The 16,706-nt window shown below is 42.5% G+C and overlaps 1 protein-coding gene across 3 annotated transcripts in view; it reads right to left on the bottom strand.

Moving 5' to 3' along the window:
* The window catches only part of NEK7 (NIMA related kinase 7), an 82,055-nt gene that overhangs the window by 39,578 nt on the left and 25,771 nt on the right, over positions 1–16,706 (bottom strand). For all 3 annotated transcript variants that reach the window (XM_066624135.1, XM_066624136.1, XM_066624137.1), the window contains one exon: positions 8,397–8,459. In XM_066624135.1, coding sequence (XP_066480232.1) covers positions 8,397–8,459 — 63 coding nt within the window. The remainder of the gene's footprint in view (positions 1–8,396; positions 8,460–16,706) is intronic.

Here is a 16,706-nt window from a genome sequence, read left to right as displayed (position 1 = left end):
TAGTGTGACATGGCAAAGTGGTTGAAAAACACTGGCTTAGAAGAAGAGCAGCACAAGCCTCAGATTCAAACCCAGAAAATATCAGTCATATAGCAAGGCTTGAACACACCACACGCACACACTTTTCCTGACAACCTGAAGAACTGATTTGCACAAGGTTGACAGTGCTTGAATAGACCAATCACAGGTCTGACTCCATCTATCAGACAAAGAGTATAATCTAGTTTCCTTCAGCATGTACAAATCAGGTTTGTAATATGGGTAATTACAACTGCAATCCAAAGGTCAAATATTTAAACTAGTTGTTGCATTGTTTATGCAATCCAACTACTGCAACTTTATTCAAATTTGAATTTAAGGACCTGGGCACTTAGTGCAATATTTGATTTTTCATTTTATGGGGGGGTGGCTGCAACCTTTAACCAATTTAGATTAACCAACTAAAGTTTCAGTTGATTAATCAATGAGGCACCATTTTAAACAGTAAGGCAAAAAGTTAATGCCACAATTGTTTTATTTCCAAGAGTATTTTGGTTCTGGTAGACTACCATAATGAATGAAAAATATTAAAAATGGCCTTTTCATGTAACCATGAGAGTTGAATTTAACTCCTTAAATCACAAGCCATCTCAAAGAATAAATTGTGCTTAGATTTTGGGAATACACAGAAACACATAAAATCTAACCAAACTGTTAACATACCAATGATTAATTCAAGAATTTTTTTAAGACTTTGGTTCACTGCCCTAATTACCATAGTAAAACATGCTTTTTGTAGTGCAATTGTGAATGTCTGGCTTTTGTCTTGCTGAGCAGTCGTTCAAAAGGCTTCAGTTTATAACTTCACTTTGTCTACCTCTGACTTGGCAAGCACATTTCAAGTACAATGCCTTGACTCTCTATGTATCATAGCAAACTATTCAGTCACCAGGTCTTGCCCATCTCTCATGTACAATTCTGCTCCTGGTGACAGCACAAAGATCTGGAAGAGAAGACAGTTCCTCAACAGTTTAATATGAGGTGCAAGATGATTTTGGTTCAAAACCAACAACGAATGAAGACATGTCAGCAACATGGCAATGCTCCCAGTGCAAGATAGCCAGGTAGTACAGAAAAAATTAAATTGGAACTTCCTGTTCAGTTCGGTTTCATTCATATATTTAAAACCATGGGTTATCATAAAAGTAACTGGAACTTCATGAGCTGCACTGCACCCAGTTCTTTACTCACAGGAAACTAGTCTACAGTCTAATTTTCAAATACTTTCTAATGACGAGTACACATACTTTAATGCTTCTCCGGGTAGTGAGAGGATTTGCATAAAGGGCACTTCTTTCAAACCAGGATCATTTCTCTCTTCCTGTTATCTTGATAACTTGAGAACTTTATATACTAAGACACCATTAACATCTCTCTCAAATAATCATTTTTTATTTTTATTTTTTAAGAAAAGCTAAGTCTCCAAAATTCATGTGAGACAAACAAGTAGTATGGAAAAACTGAGCAATCAATTTTTGGCAGACCTACGAGCATGTAAAAATATCACTTTGCAAGCTAAACATCCTAGAATGAATCACTATAAAAACCACCTGGAGTTCACTCAGCTTGAGCAACAAAAAAAACTTCTTACAATAACTTAATTTCACCAATGTTTTTAAAACTATAGTTTTCCTTAAGAGCATATATTTGATCATTATTTCTTCAGCACTCCGACATTGACCACAAGACAAGGAAATGCTTACTTATTCAAGCTATGATGTGGTGCACAGGTTTCTCCCTAGCCTCTGCCCTCTTATCCAATTTTGTTTTGCTAACCACTCTCATAACAGGTTCACCCTGCCCAATCAGGTACTGTGGACTATGGGTTCCTGGGTTTGAATCTGACAGGGCAGATTTCAGACTGGAGTTCACCATATGCTCATCTATAAACATGAAGGGAAAATAGAATTGAATCTCTGATCATGGCCTTTCAGCCTGAATAGTGTTAATTTTGCTACAGACGCTGGCCGTGAAAGCCTTAGTGTTTACATTTCAAGTTACTTGTACATACTCAAATAAATATCTGTGTATATATGTGCTTTTATGGCTGGTATTCAGTGTGACATTTTAGGTGTGTGAAGGTTTGTGAAAACACAGGCTTCTGCTCTTGTTCACTGCAAACTCTCTTTAAAACATTTGGCCAAGATTCAAAGAAACATGCAACTAGTTACCACACCTCTCAATAGACTTTTGCTTTGTGTTCCAAGAGCAGCAACTTTGCTACGTTTGCTACACTGCAAACCTCATTCAACCTTAGGCTCAGTTTAACTTAAAAAAAATGCAGTCTGGTGTTCTAAAATTCAGAAAAGGCAGGTGCCCAGTGATATAAACGATATCCTTCCTAGATATCTGCATATCAATACATACACTTTCAGGAGAGCCTTCTTCCACAGAAGCCTCCCCATATAGAGTACTAAAATCAGCAAGAAAGGATAGTACACTTCTTGTTGGCAATACACTTTTTGTTTCGCATATTCCAAATTCGAATTTTGGAACGCACTCTGCAGAGAAGTTTGTCAGACCAAGTCTATCCTCAAGTCTTGTGTGTGTAACTGTTACTTATTTCAGCAGGGGTTTATGATTAAGAGAGTTTTTAATGTTGCAAAAATCAGGAGTTTATGGCTTACCTTGGTAAGTCCTGTTCCTGGAGGAGACAGGGGGCATTCCTGACAGATGGGAATGTCCCTCGTCGCATCTTGTAGGCAGGTCAAAACCCATAGGGTGGAGCTCCCTGTGTGTGGGGACCAGGACCCAGACTAATAGCCAAGCCACAGTCCTCAGAAAAAATACTTTATAACGTGAAAAAGGTTAACTTCATAGAAAAAAGGTGAGGAGACACCCAGGATAGAAGAGTGTATTAGACCCCAAACAAGCAAAAAACTAACCCCTCATTGTGTGTTCAAACCTCAAACTGAACCAGAAAGGTGTTGAGTCCAACGAGAATAGAAAAACAGGAGGGCAGAATGCCCCCTGTCTCCACCAGGAACAGGACTTACCAAGGTAAGCCATAAACTCCTGATTTCCCTGGTGGAGACGGGGGCATTCCTGACAAATGAGATCTCCCTGAGCAGTAATCCCTGAGTTGGGTCAGAAACAGAACACCTTAAACCTTAAGCACCTTTTGGAGGACTTTACGTCCAAAGGCAGTATCCACAGAGGCATGAGAGCTAACTTTATAGTGCTTCAGAAAGGTATGAGGCAATGACCAAGTGGCTGCTCTACAGATCTCAGACAAGGCGGCAATGCCATCGAAGGCGGCCGAAGTGGCTGCCTCCCTCAGCGAATGGGCTAGGATCCCTTTAGGAGGTTGGAGTCCCAAGGCTTCATAGGCCACAGAAATGCATGTTCTCAACCACCTAGCCAGAGTCACGGGAGAGACTTTCCTCCCTAGTGTCCTACCCTTGTGGGCTATGAATAGAGCATCAGTCTTTCTAAAAGATTTACTGTGCTTTGTGTAGAATCTGATAGCCCTACGTACATCTAGCATGTGCCAGGACATCTCTCTTGGATGATTGGGATTCAGACAAAAAGACGGTAGGACAAGCTCTTGTTGCCAGTGGAAAATCGAATTGACTTTGGGTAAGAAGGATGGGTCGGTCTGGAGAACCACGCTGTCCTTATGAAAGACACAGAGTTTGGGTCGAATAGACAGGGCTCCCAGTTCTGAGAATTTACATGCAGAGGTGATAGCCACAAGGAAGGCAGTCTTTATGGAGATCATTTTTAAAGGAATTGAAGCCAGAGGCTCAAAGGGGGCACTAGACAGAGCTGTAAGAACTTTGAAAAGGTCCCAGGTTGGTACCCTGTGAATGGGGGGAGGGTTAAGAAGAGCCACCCCCTTTAAAAAACGCTTAACATGGGGATGCATCAGTAGAGACAGATAGCCTCCTGCTCCCAGAGTGCCTTGAACTGCTGCCACCTGGCGCTGCAAGGTGGAAGTCTTGAGGCCCTTCTCCAACCCATCCTGTAGGAAGTCAAGAATAACAGAAACTGATGGGGAAATGGGATCAAGATCCTTTTCTCTGCACCGTGAACGAAACCAGGGTCGCCTTGGCCAGTTTGGGGTGACTAGGACCAGTGATGCCCTGCATAGCCTTATTAGTCTGAGCACCTGTGCCAGAAGAGGAACCGGGGGGAAAGCGTAAAGACCACCCTTGGGCCAAGGGGTTGACAGTGCGGTGATTGCCTCCGCCCTCGGATCCTCTGTCCTGGAAAAGAATCTTTCCAGTTGGGCGTTTTCGCTTGTGGCAAACAGGTCCAGGACTGGGAGGCTGAAGCAGGTTGTGATTTCTGAGAAGGTCTGAGGATGCAGACCTCATTCTGCCTCCGCAAGCCTTCTCCAACTTAGCCAATCCGCCTCTACATTTGATTTTCCTGCCAGGTGTTGGGTGCTTAGAGATAGAAGATTTCTTTCTGCCCACTGAAGAATCAGTCTTGCCTCCCTCATAAGTTGCCTTGTAAGTAAGCCTCATAAGTAAGGCTTTGGCCAACACATTGTCAGTTCTGACCATGACGTGTTCCTGAAGAACAAGAGGCTCGAAATGGGCAAGAGCTAGCCAGATCGCTCTCAATTAGATTGATGCTGAGGGATGCTTCCTGAGAGGACCAGCACCCCTGAACCAGTCTTCCATTCAGATGGGCTCCCCATCCTAATAGACTGGCATCTGTGGTAAGAACTAGTTTGGGATGGATGTGGAGACTGACCCCTCGGGTTAACCGGTTGTCGGTCATCCACTGTTGCAGGTCCCTCTTCAGAGGCAAGGGGACCTGAAGCCTGATCTGGGACCGTCTCTCTATTAGCTTTGCATAAGGGGACAGAACTGCTGCAGTTTCCAGGTGTGAAAGCATGCCCAGCTGACTAGTTGGAGGCATGAGATCAGCATCCCCTGAAGCCTGGCAACAAATTCAACAGAAAATTCAAAGAAACAAATTCAGCCATTTCAGAACTAGGATCCCCCACAATTTCATTTTGGCGCTAGAAAAAAGACTGAATAGACCCCCGAGATCCTTTCCAGTGTGGGAACCTCCTCTATTGCCCCTATGGTGAGGAGGTGGTTGATGGCTTCTAGCATGGCAGAGTGCTTTGCAGGAACCCTGGAAGGGGGGACCTGCCAGAACCTATCTTGAGGTTTCCTGAGAAATTCTAGAGAGTAACTTCTGGAGATGGTTTCCAGAACCAAGGCATCCGAAGTGATTTGATGCCAAAGAGGGGCAAACTGCAGAAGCCGGGCACCAACTGGAACTGAGGGGGAATGAGGTCTGGCGTCATGCAGATTTGTCCTTGGAGGACCTGGGATGTGAACTGGCCCCCTGAAAAGGGAGAAATTTTCCCTGTTTCTGGGGAAACCTGCTCTTGTGCCACCTAGGTTTGAATCGAGCTTGTTCTCTGGATTTGCCTGAGACACGAAAGGAGCGAAAAGGCAGGATGGGTCTGAATTTTACCTGACTTTTGGGTGCAGAAGGCAAGACCTTTCACTTGTCCCTACTTTCCACCAGAACAGGTTCAAGAGACTCACCGAATAGCTTACCCCTGACAAAGGGGGTACCTACCAGCCTGCTTTGCAAACCAGGATCTGCGTCCCAAGAGCGAAGCCACAGGTTGCGTCGAGCCACTACGCTCTGCTAGGGAGATCTTTATGAGAGAGTCCTTGACAGACTTAGGAAGAGAAGGGTTGGAGTTAGAGAGCTCATCAATTCAAAGAAAAGTGGCCCTTGCAAAGATAGAATTGGCCGCTGCCACTCTCAGGGCAAAGGAGGAAGCTTCGAAGGCTCTTTTAAGAGCGGCCTCGATCCTCTCATCTCGAGGTCCTCCCTCCCCTGCGGATGGAGTGATACCATTGGTGGCCAAAGCTGCCACTGGGGGCATCCACGGAAGGTGTCCTAATTTTCTCAAGAATCTCTTTGGGGAAGAAGTAGAATTTGTTGACTAATCTAGCATCCCTCCTGCCATGCAAAAGGTGTTTTCCACGCAGATTCCATCGCTTTAAGGAAGGCCTCAGGGAAAGGGATTTCCGCCTGGTGGAGGGGCCCTTGGGGAAAGAGAGGCTGACCTGAAGTGGAGAACAGTGCAGCCAAGCCAGATTCAACATTTGTGGATGCATTGAGGTTCAAGGCTCTGATTACCTTCTCCAACACCCTGGGTAGGAATTCTGCTGGAAAAAGGCGATTCACGTTAGAGTCAGCACCTCCCTGGTCCTCCCCAGACAATTCTCCTTCTTCTCTAGAGGAGTGTTCCTCAGAAGAACTGAGGAAGGCCCCCATGTCCCATGGCAGCAACTGGTGAGCTCTTGGACTTGGTAGCATGTGTGGCTCCCCATGGCTTAGAGCTTTTAAGACTTTGCTTACACCTGAGGGCATCAAAGTCTGAGGCAGCGGAAGAATCAGACCCCTGCGGGGCTAAGGGTGGGCAGGGAGGGGTTCTGAGATGTTTAGCCTTGCCCTTGCCCCTGTCATTGGAGGACTGCGATGGTTGAGCGGCAGAGCTGTGTGCAGCCAACCTGGCATCTATAAGTCCCTCCAGCCATTGCATAATGTGTTCTCTGTCTGTGCTCCCTATGGAAGAAGGGGCTGCAGGAGTCTTGGGTGCCTTGTGAGTGGATGCCAGAGATTTGGCTAATCTGGGTATACATGAAGTGCCCAGGTCAGGCAGGCTGGACTCTGAACTCGCATCAGAAGACATGGTGAGTTCAGCAGAAAAAAATAGTAAAAATTTTTTTTTGGGGGGGGGGGAGTAATTTATTGGGGGGGGGCAGGGGCCAAAAAACACCCAACAATTTAACAGCCTAAGCCAAGACACAAAAGGGGGCACTTCAAAATTCACCCAGCCCAGTTCTCACAACAATTGTACCAGCCAGAGCCAAGACACAAACAAGGTCCCTAAAATGGCTTCCCAGCCCCTGCTGGTTACAGTTAAAACTTACAGTTTTGGTGGGAAAGGCAGGACCAGGCACCAGCAGGCACCAGCAGGCAGCACAAAATGGCGCCCGCGCCTCCATGGAGGCGTCTGAAGCTGGGGTTCGTGGGGCAGACCTGGGCGCTCAAGATTTGTGGAAGGGGTCTGCCTGGTCTCACCCAGGATGCTGCGTTTGCACTGGTGAGACCTGGGGGGGGGGAATCCACAGCCCCCCTTTCCTGCCGCCACCTCTGAGAGGCACGGACCAGGCGCGCCAAAACGGTTGCTGCTGTTGCATCCCCGGAGGTGGGCATGGCGCTGCCGCGCTTCAGGGACCTCAGAGCAGCAAGGCACAGAAACAGGCTGGAAGCACTGCTGAGTGGAGCGTGCCTGCCTCCTCCGGAGAAGCCTCCCGCCACCCCAGCCAACGAGCCCGAGAACAGGGGGAGGAGGTGGTGCGGGAGAGGAGAAAAAAGGTGTGCTGCGCAGGAGAGCGCCAAAGGGCAACCAGCCTGTGTGTGAGGTAGGAACGATCTGGGTCCTGGTCCCCACACACAGGGAGCTCCACCTTTTGGGTTTTGACCTGCCTACAGGATGCGACGAGGGACATTCCCATCTGTCAGGGATGCCCCCATCTCCACCAGGGAAACCGACCTTCTAGCTCAGCCATTTTCAACCACTGTGCCTTCGCACACTGGTGTGCTGCGAGTGGTCCACAAGTATGCCACAAGAATTTGGGGGAAGGTCATTTATTAACAGGGCCAATGGGAGATGTGAGCCCCCACTGGCAGCATGGTGTACCTTGTCAACTGTCAAAAACCTGGTGGTGTGCCTTGACCATTTTAGTGCCTTGTCTGTGTGCCGCGAGATGAAAAAGGTTGAAAATCACTGTTCTAGCTATTTGATAAAAGTTTTACTTTGATGAATGTTACTGCTATTTTAGTGAAATGAATGTGGCTAAAGTCAAACAGTTCTTGTTATTTCGGTTTTTGTGATTTATTTTACAGCTGTACCAAGTTTCTGTAATTTTTGTTTGTAAAGTGCCCTAACTACTCTACAGAGTCATACAGAAGGATACGGATCACAAAGATATATACATATAAATATAAACCACAGTTTCAATTACTTACATACCTACTGGGCTTGAAATGCAGTATCTTCTGCTACAAAAGTCAGTTTAACGTATACATTTTTTTTTGTTTTGGTTGCATTTAAAATAGGTGTACAGACTTATAATATACCACGTTCCATATCCACAATGAACACATTTTACCTCTACCTATTCCCCTATATTTTTAGGACTAGGGCGGGCAAGGATATAAATAAATACCACAAACATTTTGCATTCTAAAATGCTGTATGCAAAAGTTTTATTATCAGTTTATTATCAATTTCATTACTTGTCATCAACATGAAAATGCTGAACTGCATTTTAATTCACATAAAACTTCAACAAAATATTTACCTTCAGCAGATCTATTTCTTTGATGCAATCAGCACGAGCCTTGGCATCCATTAAGTCAAATATCTTTTTTAAAAGAAGGAAAAAAAGTATTTACAAACTGGAAATAAGTTTACAGGGTAAATTTTGTCTTTGTTCTTATTTGAGTATGCCTAAAGATATAATAAACAAAGGAGAAATAATTTCTAAACTGCGTGTCCTAAGAAACATTCCTAATAGCTCTATATTATGATCATAACTAAAAACTAAATTAAACATATAACTAAAAACTAAATTAAATGCCCCTGTGAGCCCAAGATACTGATCCATAGTATAGACAACCTGTTACATTTCTGCATGATATATTGATCCAGTCTTCTTCCAAACAACCCACCATGGAACAGCAAATAATTCAGCAACTTCCCCACTATGGATGGGATTAGCTCATTTAACCTCTTCCAATGCAGAGAGGTAGCAGCATTACAAACCCCAACAGCCCAATCCTAACCAACATTCCAGCATTGATGCAGCTGTGCGAATGAGGTGCACACTGCATTCGGAGGGAGGGAAGCAGTCATAGAGGCCTCCTCAAGGTAAGGGAACATTGCAGGGCTGCATTGTTGCTGGAAAACTAGTTAGGATTGGATTGCAAATCTTTCTACTTTACCTCTCAAAGTAGGTCAGTCTAGTGCAATAGTCTATTCAACCAACAAACATAGGAGGGAGACTATCATGGGCAGATACTTCCATAAAGTAAGCTTTTTGGGATATAAGAATGAAGCATACCCTAAATATTAATTCAAGAATAAGTATGTTGTAACTTTGAACAGGAGGTCTGGTCTAGAGAGTAGAGCTGAGCTGCTGTTAAGGCTGAAAGTTTAATATCTGAAGGTTGCCAGTGCAAGGCCACCAGAAGCTTCCGTGAGCCTGCGAGATCTGGAGAACTGACAAGTCGAGCCCTTTTGGGTGAGAGCCAAAAGAAGCCAACTCTAGCTCTTTCTGTGAGAGGGAAAGAAAGCTGTCTGTTGCTGCAGGAGGTAGTGTGCGACCAGAACGTTTACCAGACCATGATGAGATCCACCTGGAATGCAGATCATTCTTGAAAGACAGAACTTATTTGTGATTGTAAAAATCCCTTCGGGAGTTTAGAAAAAGCCTGCCTGTGTAAACTACCTTGAATAAAGCCAAAGCCATAATCCAATGGCCAGAAAGGCAGTATATAAATACCAGTTTTTATTTATTTATTTATTTTCTAAGAAGCCATAGAAGTTTAAGAAACAAAAGCATAAAAAACTATGCTGGTGATTTTCCAAATGCAGCCTTTATGATCTTTAAATAGTAATCAGTAGTTATTCAAGATCAAAGCTGTATTTCAGTACATGCATTTAAGAAAGCTTTTTTGGAGGTGCAAATAAGAGCACTAAGAATTCCAGCCTGCCATATATGTCCAATGTTCCATTTTTTCACCTCTGTTAAAGAAGACCCCTTTAACCATAAGGTGACACGGACAATAATTCTTCCTACCATTATTCATCGAAATCTTATATGGCCTTCTGAGCAAATTGTCCTACAGAAACAGGACAGTTTTAATTGTGACAAGGGTGTTTTGCATAGGGCACCATTTATATAGAATCAAACATCACTAAACCTTGTTTCATACTCCTTCAATACTGGTCATGTACTGATACCCACAAACACAACCAGCCAGAGAAGAAAGTAAACAGCATTGCAAACAGATGTTAACTGAAAAAATTAGGATGCTTTGGAAACATCCCATAGGAAAGATATTACCAGATATAAGTTTTAACCACTTAATCTGTTAAGGAAAGCAAAAAGAAGAACTTTAACATGAACACACACCATAATTCTCACCTTCATGCATTATAAATACTGACAGAAACCAAATATTCTGAGCTACAAGTAAAGATTCAGGAAGGAGGCCAAGTGGCAGAGCAGAAAGAAAGCAAGACAAGTCACATGAATGGAACATTAACACTAAGAAGAACAACATCTGACTAACAGAGAGGAAAAGGAAGGTCTAACACTCTTTAGTCAGTTGTGACTAAATACTGAAAAGCTAGTCAGTGCTGAAAAAGCACAAAGAAGCAAGACTTCACAATTTAGAAACAGGGGTGTCAAACTCATTTTATACAGAAGGCCGAAGTTAGCATTCAGGGCACCTGCTGAAGGCTGGAAGTGACATCATTAAGCAGCTGATGGCCAGAAATCAGCACTTTGTTCTCACAAAAAGACTCATTAACTGCAAATGACAGAAGAGAAAATACCAAATCTTGATCATATTTCAAGATATGGGGGTCCCCAATTTTCATGTAGGCTGCTATTCAGCAGTAACACCTCAGCACTACTCAGCAACTGAGAGCCTGAGGGTCAGATAAAAAGTTTCCAGGGGCCGCATCCGGCCCCCAGGCCTTATGTTTGACACCCCTGGTTTAGAACAAGCCTGGCAAAAGAGAAACAATGTGGCCACACTTGTTACAAGTCTCAGAGCCTGAATAAAGAAACCATTCATGCTTAGGTCACCTTCGCATGACAATAACAAGACTTGGGACATATAGTCAGCTTCCAAGGATCCAATTACCTTTGGAGAAAAACCACAACGGACATGACCAAAAGTTACATACCAGGGAAAAATCTCAACCCTGTCTCAATGCACTCTGCCTCCCCCCTCCCCCACTAATGAGAGAACTAACATTTGATTGCAGCTGTTTGAAGGTTCTTTCCTTAATCCCCTGATCTATTCTTGGGAAGAAGGGGGAATCTGAGAATGACAATGCTCAAACAGATGTGGTGAAGCTTGAATCAGAAGTCACTCTTTCTGTGATAGGCCTGCAAGATCCTCCCATCACAAGACATCAGCTTGAGATTTTTCTCCAGCAAATAAGATAGCCTCTGAAATGCATGACAAAGTATCTTAGATAGTTGAGGAATGAAAAGGGCAGGAAAGAGCCTTATAGGGAAAGAATACTGATTGATCTTATAAGTACTTAAAGTGACTAAGAAATGGTAACCTGACCTATAATGCACAAATAGTGTAATGCTAGTATGGAGACAAAACACACTATCACTAAACAGAACCACCCACAATTAAAAAGCTATTGAGAGGTACCATTAAAATGCTCGCTATTAAGTATTGTCACCAACTAATTTTTAATTCGTTGCATTTCATACAGCAGCATTTCCCCCCCCCCCCAAGCATAATTCATTATAAGCAATATGCTCATACTACAGACATTCTGGCTAACTGGTTATCACCTTTGACTTCCTGGTTTGATACATAGATGTTATATGTTACATACTATGCAGCACTGACATTTTCATAAGAATGACAGATGAATCAAATTTTAAAGTTTCTCTTTGCAAAGTTCAAAAGTAGTAACTTCAAGTCATTTCAGAATTTATGACAATAGCTTTTAAACTGTGCACAAACAATTCATAACACAATTGCTACTGAAATAGGAGAAGTGCCTGGGACACCATTTTTTAACCTGAGCATTCCTATCTACTAGAGTATCCACCATAGACCTGAAAGTGCAATCCACAGCCCATTATGGCAAGATTCTCATAGATAGCATCCTTCAGCATGGAAGCTCCAGTTCTTACACACAATCTTACTGAAGTCAGCAGGACCATCTAGGCCCCCTCTATGATTCACCACTAACATATGGATACTAAACAAGTGCTAGATATTAGTATTTATAAAATAGTGCCCTTGATAATGTCATAATGCCATAAGAAAGCTACCTCTTGGCAGCTGTCTCAAAGAGACTATGGCTGCAATCGAGAGGAGCACAGCTAATTCCACACACTGAACAGGACTTTAAACCATCTTTCCCCTCACCCCCACAGTAGCTCCTTCATGACACATCACAAAGTGCCTTCAGGGTAGCCTCAAAAGCAGTTCATAACATAGAGCAGCTGTTAAAGAAAAAAAAATGAAACTCTCTCAATAGGTGTGCACAAGCTGCTCCATGCTTCAATGAACTGCAACCACAGTACAACAACTTTAATGTTCCAATTCCAATCAATTCACTAGTAGCAAAATCAGCAACTACGTATGTTCTCCAGTGGTACTGAGAATATCTTTTTTTAAAGCAAGGGAATTCTACAGCAAGGAATAAACCTTAAAAGATCACACAAAAAAGACAAGCAAAGCACACTAAACGCAGCCACAGCTTATACTGATACTAGGCAGCCAGTTAAAATGCTTTCATTTGCCCAGATATTTTAGTACTAGTTTTTATTGAACAGTGACTGGTTGCCTTTTATACTGAATGGTTTCAAACTGCTGCTTTTAATCTAACGTTAGCTTTTAATGCTATCCTTGCAAGATTTGGTCTTTTTGCTGTTTTATTCTCCTGTTACGGTTTCGTAATATTTAATGTATTATGATGTTCTGTCACTGAGAATGTTATCAACATTGAGTAGCAGCCTACAAATATTTAAAAAAAAATAACATTAAATTATTCATTCACAAAATTCCAGTTCTCCCTTTCATTCAGGGTTCCCAGGTCACATCAGAGATGCTGCATATACTTTCTTCTGGTCTAGATGCCATTTTCCCTCCTTCCCCAGCCTGCAGTGACTCCAATTTTGCCCCACAGTGAAGAAAATGTGAATAAACACAACGTCCCACTCTCTCAGCACTTTTAAAGGCATTTCCAGGATGCAACCCAACAAGCCAACTCATGGATTGGATTATCTTTGTTTTCTTGTCAGGTGCTTCATGGCTTGATCTAAGCCAGATGCCAATTCCTCACTACATATGCCAATAGGGCCACTGGTCAGAAGAAAAACTGCAAACACTGCAGGACCAGGCACCAATGCTACTTGCCAGAAACTTCCTGAATTCAACTGAGCAGAATAAAGTTTTTCCTAACCCATGGATTCTGTGGTCCACTTGGCTATGTGTCACTAAGATAAGCTATCAACTGCTTTGAACATTATCAGATTGTTCCTTCCCCCATTTCCAATGTTTTCTGTATGCCTCACATACCTGGCACCTATTTTTTTCCCCTGACCACCCAAGCCAGCTGTATCTGGCTTTGCCTTCAATCAGATCCCCATCTGGACTACAACTCCACTCCTGCCTTCCTCACCTGCTTCAGGTCACCAGCCCCCGACAAGGACTCTAGTACCACACACCTGAAAGTTCTCTACTTGCTTCAGCAGACAAGGGAACTCTCTCACAAAGCTGCAGCAATCTTGTTCCCTCTTTCAGAGTGCTGGTACGAAACAGCCTACAGAGTGGGCAGAAGGTTCTCTGCAGTTCACCAATGGATCACTGGCCAATTTCTGGTAGATGACTATGATAGTTGCTGGATTCTTGCAAGTAGTACAGAATTAGGTTAATCTTGGTATTACGCAGCAAGGTAATATTTATGTTCTTAAGCAAGAACACACGCTCAGGATTGCTCAACACAGAGTTAGTAAGCCTTAACTATTTAGGGATTCTAATAAGGCCTCTTGTTTTGTACATGTAGCTCAAATTAGTGGACAATGGGAATCTAGTTTTTAAAAGAAATAGACTAGGAAAGACTGAAATTAGTCCACCCCTGACTTTAAAGTGTACTATGTGTGACTTATCCTATCAAAGTTCATACAGTCTGGCCCAATTTCTGTTCAGTTGTAGATGTGATCTATATCAAACCTCTTCCATGTAAGATATAGATATATATTCTATCAACAGGAGAAAGCATTGCATTAAAACGATCACACTGGAAAGGGAGGGAAGAGAACACGCTTAAAAAATTTCAAAAGGCCATCCTTTCAAGTTTGTCCAAACAGCACACAACACCTGGTACTGATTAAGCAGAGTGCCTTAGAAAAATTCCAAAAGGCCACATTACTATTTAGGAGAAGTTGCTCTTTGCTTGCGGTTTATTATGAAGGACCCATTAACACACTAATAATAAGGTTGTGTTACCATGTCTCTTAACAATCACATTTCTCTTAACTACTACAGCCTAGCAACTTTGTGAAAAATACATTCATTCTCTTTGGCTATCAGCTGAGATGCTAAAGGAAGACTTTGACTGTTGTTTCTAGTTGACATCTACAAGGTTCATTTGAGATTTTATAAGGAATCATCACTCTTCCCACAAAGAACACAATACTTGAAAGTGACATTAACCAGACATAAGCAGCAAATAATACTAATACTGTTTTATTGAAAAATAACTTTTGTAATAAAACGCCCTTAAAATAAACTTGCATATTCTACTCAGTACCCTCATGTACATCTCCTGAAAACAATGAGTCAGGTACTTAGAGAGGAAGTCAAGAAGATTTTAAAAATTTTCTTATGCATAAGCCAATTTGTTACCAGGATATAAGCTACGGATGCACAAGTCAGCAATGTTTCTTTCATTATCTGTGCATTGCAGAAAAACCATAAATATAATGACTTCCAAGTCTGAGACTCTTAAGAAATTCTTCCTGAGGCAGTAAGCTGTTACAGTGCAATCGTATGCATATTTAGTTGGAAGCTCCACCAATTTCAATCGGGTTTACTCCCAGATAAATAGGTACAGGACTGCAAGCCAAGCCTGCTGCCGTGAAAATGAGACTGCAGTATGGTATCTGAACAATGAACATACTTATTGTGGCATAAACTTCTTGTGAAGTGGGCTATTGTCCATGAAAGCTTATGCTACAATAAGGGCGCACTCCTAACCCCTTGTCAGTGCCTTCCAGAATTGGCATAGCAGTGCCAATGGGACATGTGCTGCATCCTGCAGTTGGGTCACTGAGGCCTCACTCACGGAGGCCTCCTCAAAGTAAGGGAATGTTTGTTCCCTTACCTCAGAGCTGCATTGCCCTTATGTCAGTGCTGGAAAGCACTGACATAAGGGGTTAGGATTGCACCCTAAATGTGTTAGCCTTTGAGGTACCACAAGACCAGAGAGTTGAAACATTAAAAATTTGGATTCAGCTCCAATTCATCATCATCAGTATTTTTTTAAGCTCTTCAGTTCAGACACTAATTTTAAAAACTGGTTCAGTTAACTGTTTCAGATACCTTCATCCAGTTTAAGAACATTTCAAGCACCACTGTATTAATCTCAGAATTGATTTTAAATCCATAAAATAAAACCCTAAAATTTAGGTTGCTGTTTTTATGCTCCCCTTACCCTACACTCAAGGCCAACATGCATAGCACATGGCACCCACAGGCAAATGCTAAGACCCCCTGTCCTCATTCCTTTTACTTTGTGAACTTTTTGCTTTGAAAGCAAAATAATAAGAGCAAGATGCAATTATCCCATTCTGGGAGGAAAGTCTCCCAAATAGTGGCTAGAGGAGAAAAGCTTTAGGCACAACTACCTAGGGAGGCCTCAGGCAAATAACAAATTATTTTATTAATCAGGAGAACACAGATATACTTTCAAACTGAGCATCCTTTCCTATGCAATTTCACTTCATGCTTCCTTCCATTTTTAGCCATCTGCTAGACTCAGATCCTCAGGGTTCTATATTTTCTTTCAAAAAGTTCTACTAACTTGGAATGCTTAGGATGAGTGAAAGAACGATAGCAGGGAACAATAGAAATGAAAACGGAAACAGAAGATGCTTCCAGCAGCTTGGTTCAAGAATCCTACACACCAATGCCTTGTTGCTGGAAAGCCTTATCTGAGCACCAGGGAGACTACTAGTCCATGGTCTTCTCTACCAATCTTTCCTGCTCTTCTTTACTGACTGTTCTCCAAATACAGCTGGAAAAAGGAGCACTCGCCATTCTTCATAAGAATTTTCTGAGTACTTTATTTTATTTATTATTGGATCAGTTTTGTACCAGTTACTGCCCCCCTTTCTTTTTAGCATGTACTTAGGGTTCAGTGCCAGTTCAGGTTCAAGGCAATCAGGAGATTTTAGGTTAAAATTCAGTTAGGTTAAGGTTCTGGTTTGCTGAAAATACCTCTGAACTGCTTTCTGAGTTCGAGTTCGTGTCAACCTTCAGCATAAGACTTGAGAGTAAGTCCCACGGAATTCAGTGAAACTTGCTTCTCAACACACATGCCTAGGATTGCACTGTTTAAAAAAATACCAAGACCTTTCAGCTGTAAAGTCTGAAGGGAAAACAATCGTGAACTCCCAAATAAACTGAGCAATTGAAAATAAAATACATGCAACAATTTAGTCTAAACAGCAGAGGGTCATATAGGTACATATGCCGTATGAAACGTTGGGCTTTACCTGCTTACCTTGCAAAACAGCCCAGAAACCAACCTCCCATCCCCTCTGCAAAGCAAAGTAGACTCAGCGTATTTCAAAAATGTTTAAAAGAGATTTCAAAATTATTTCACATGCACATGG

This window comes from Tiliqua scincoides, chromosome 4, assembly GCF_035046505.1.
Source record: "Tiliqua scincoides isolate rTilSci1 chromosome 4, rTilSci1.hap2, whole genome shotgun sequence".
Classification (NCBI taxonomy): Eukaryota; Metazoa; Chordata; class Lepidosauria; order Squamata; family Scincidae; genus Tiliqua; species Tiliqua scincoides.
Note: the sequence above shows the minus strand (reverse complement) of the source record. Positions and strands in the feature narration are given on the sequence as shown.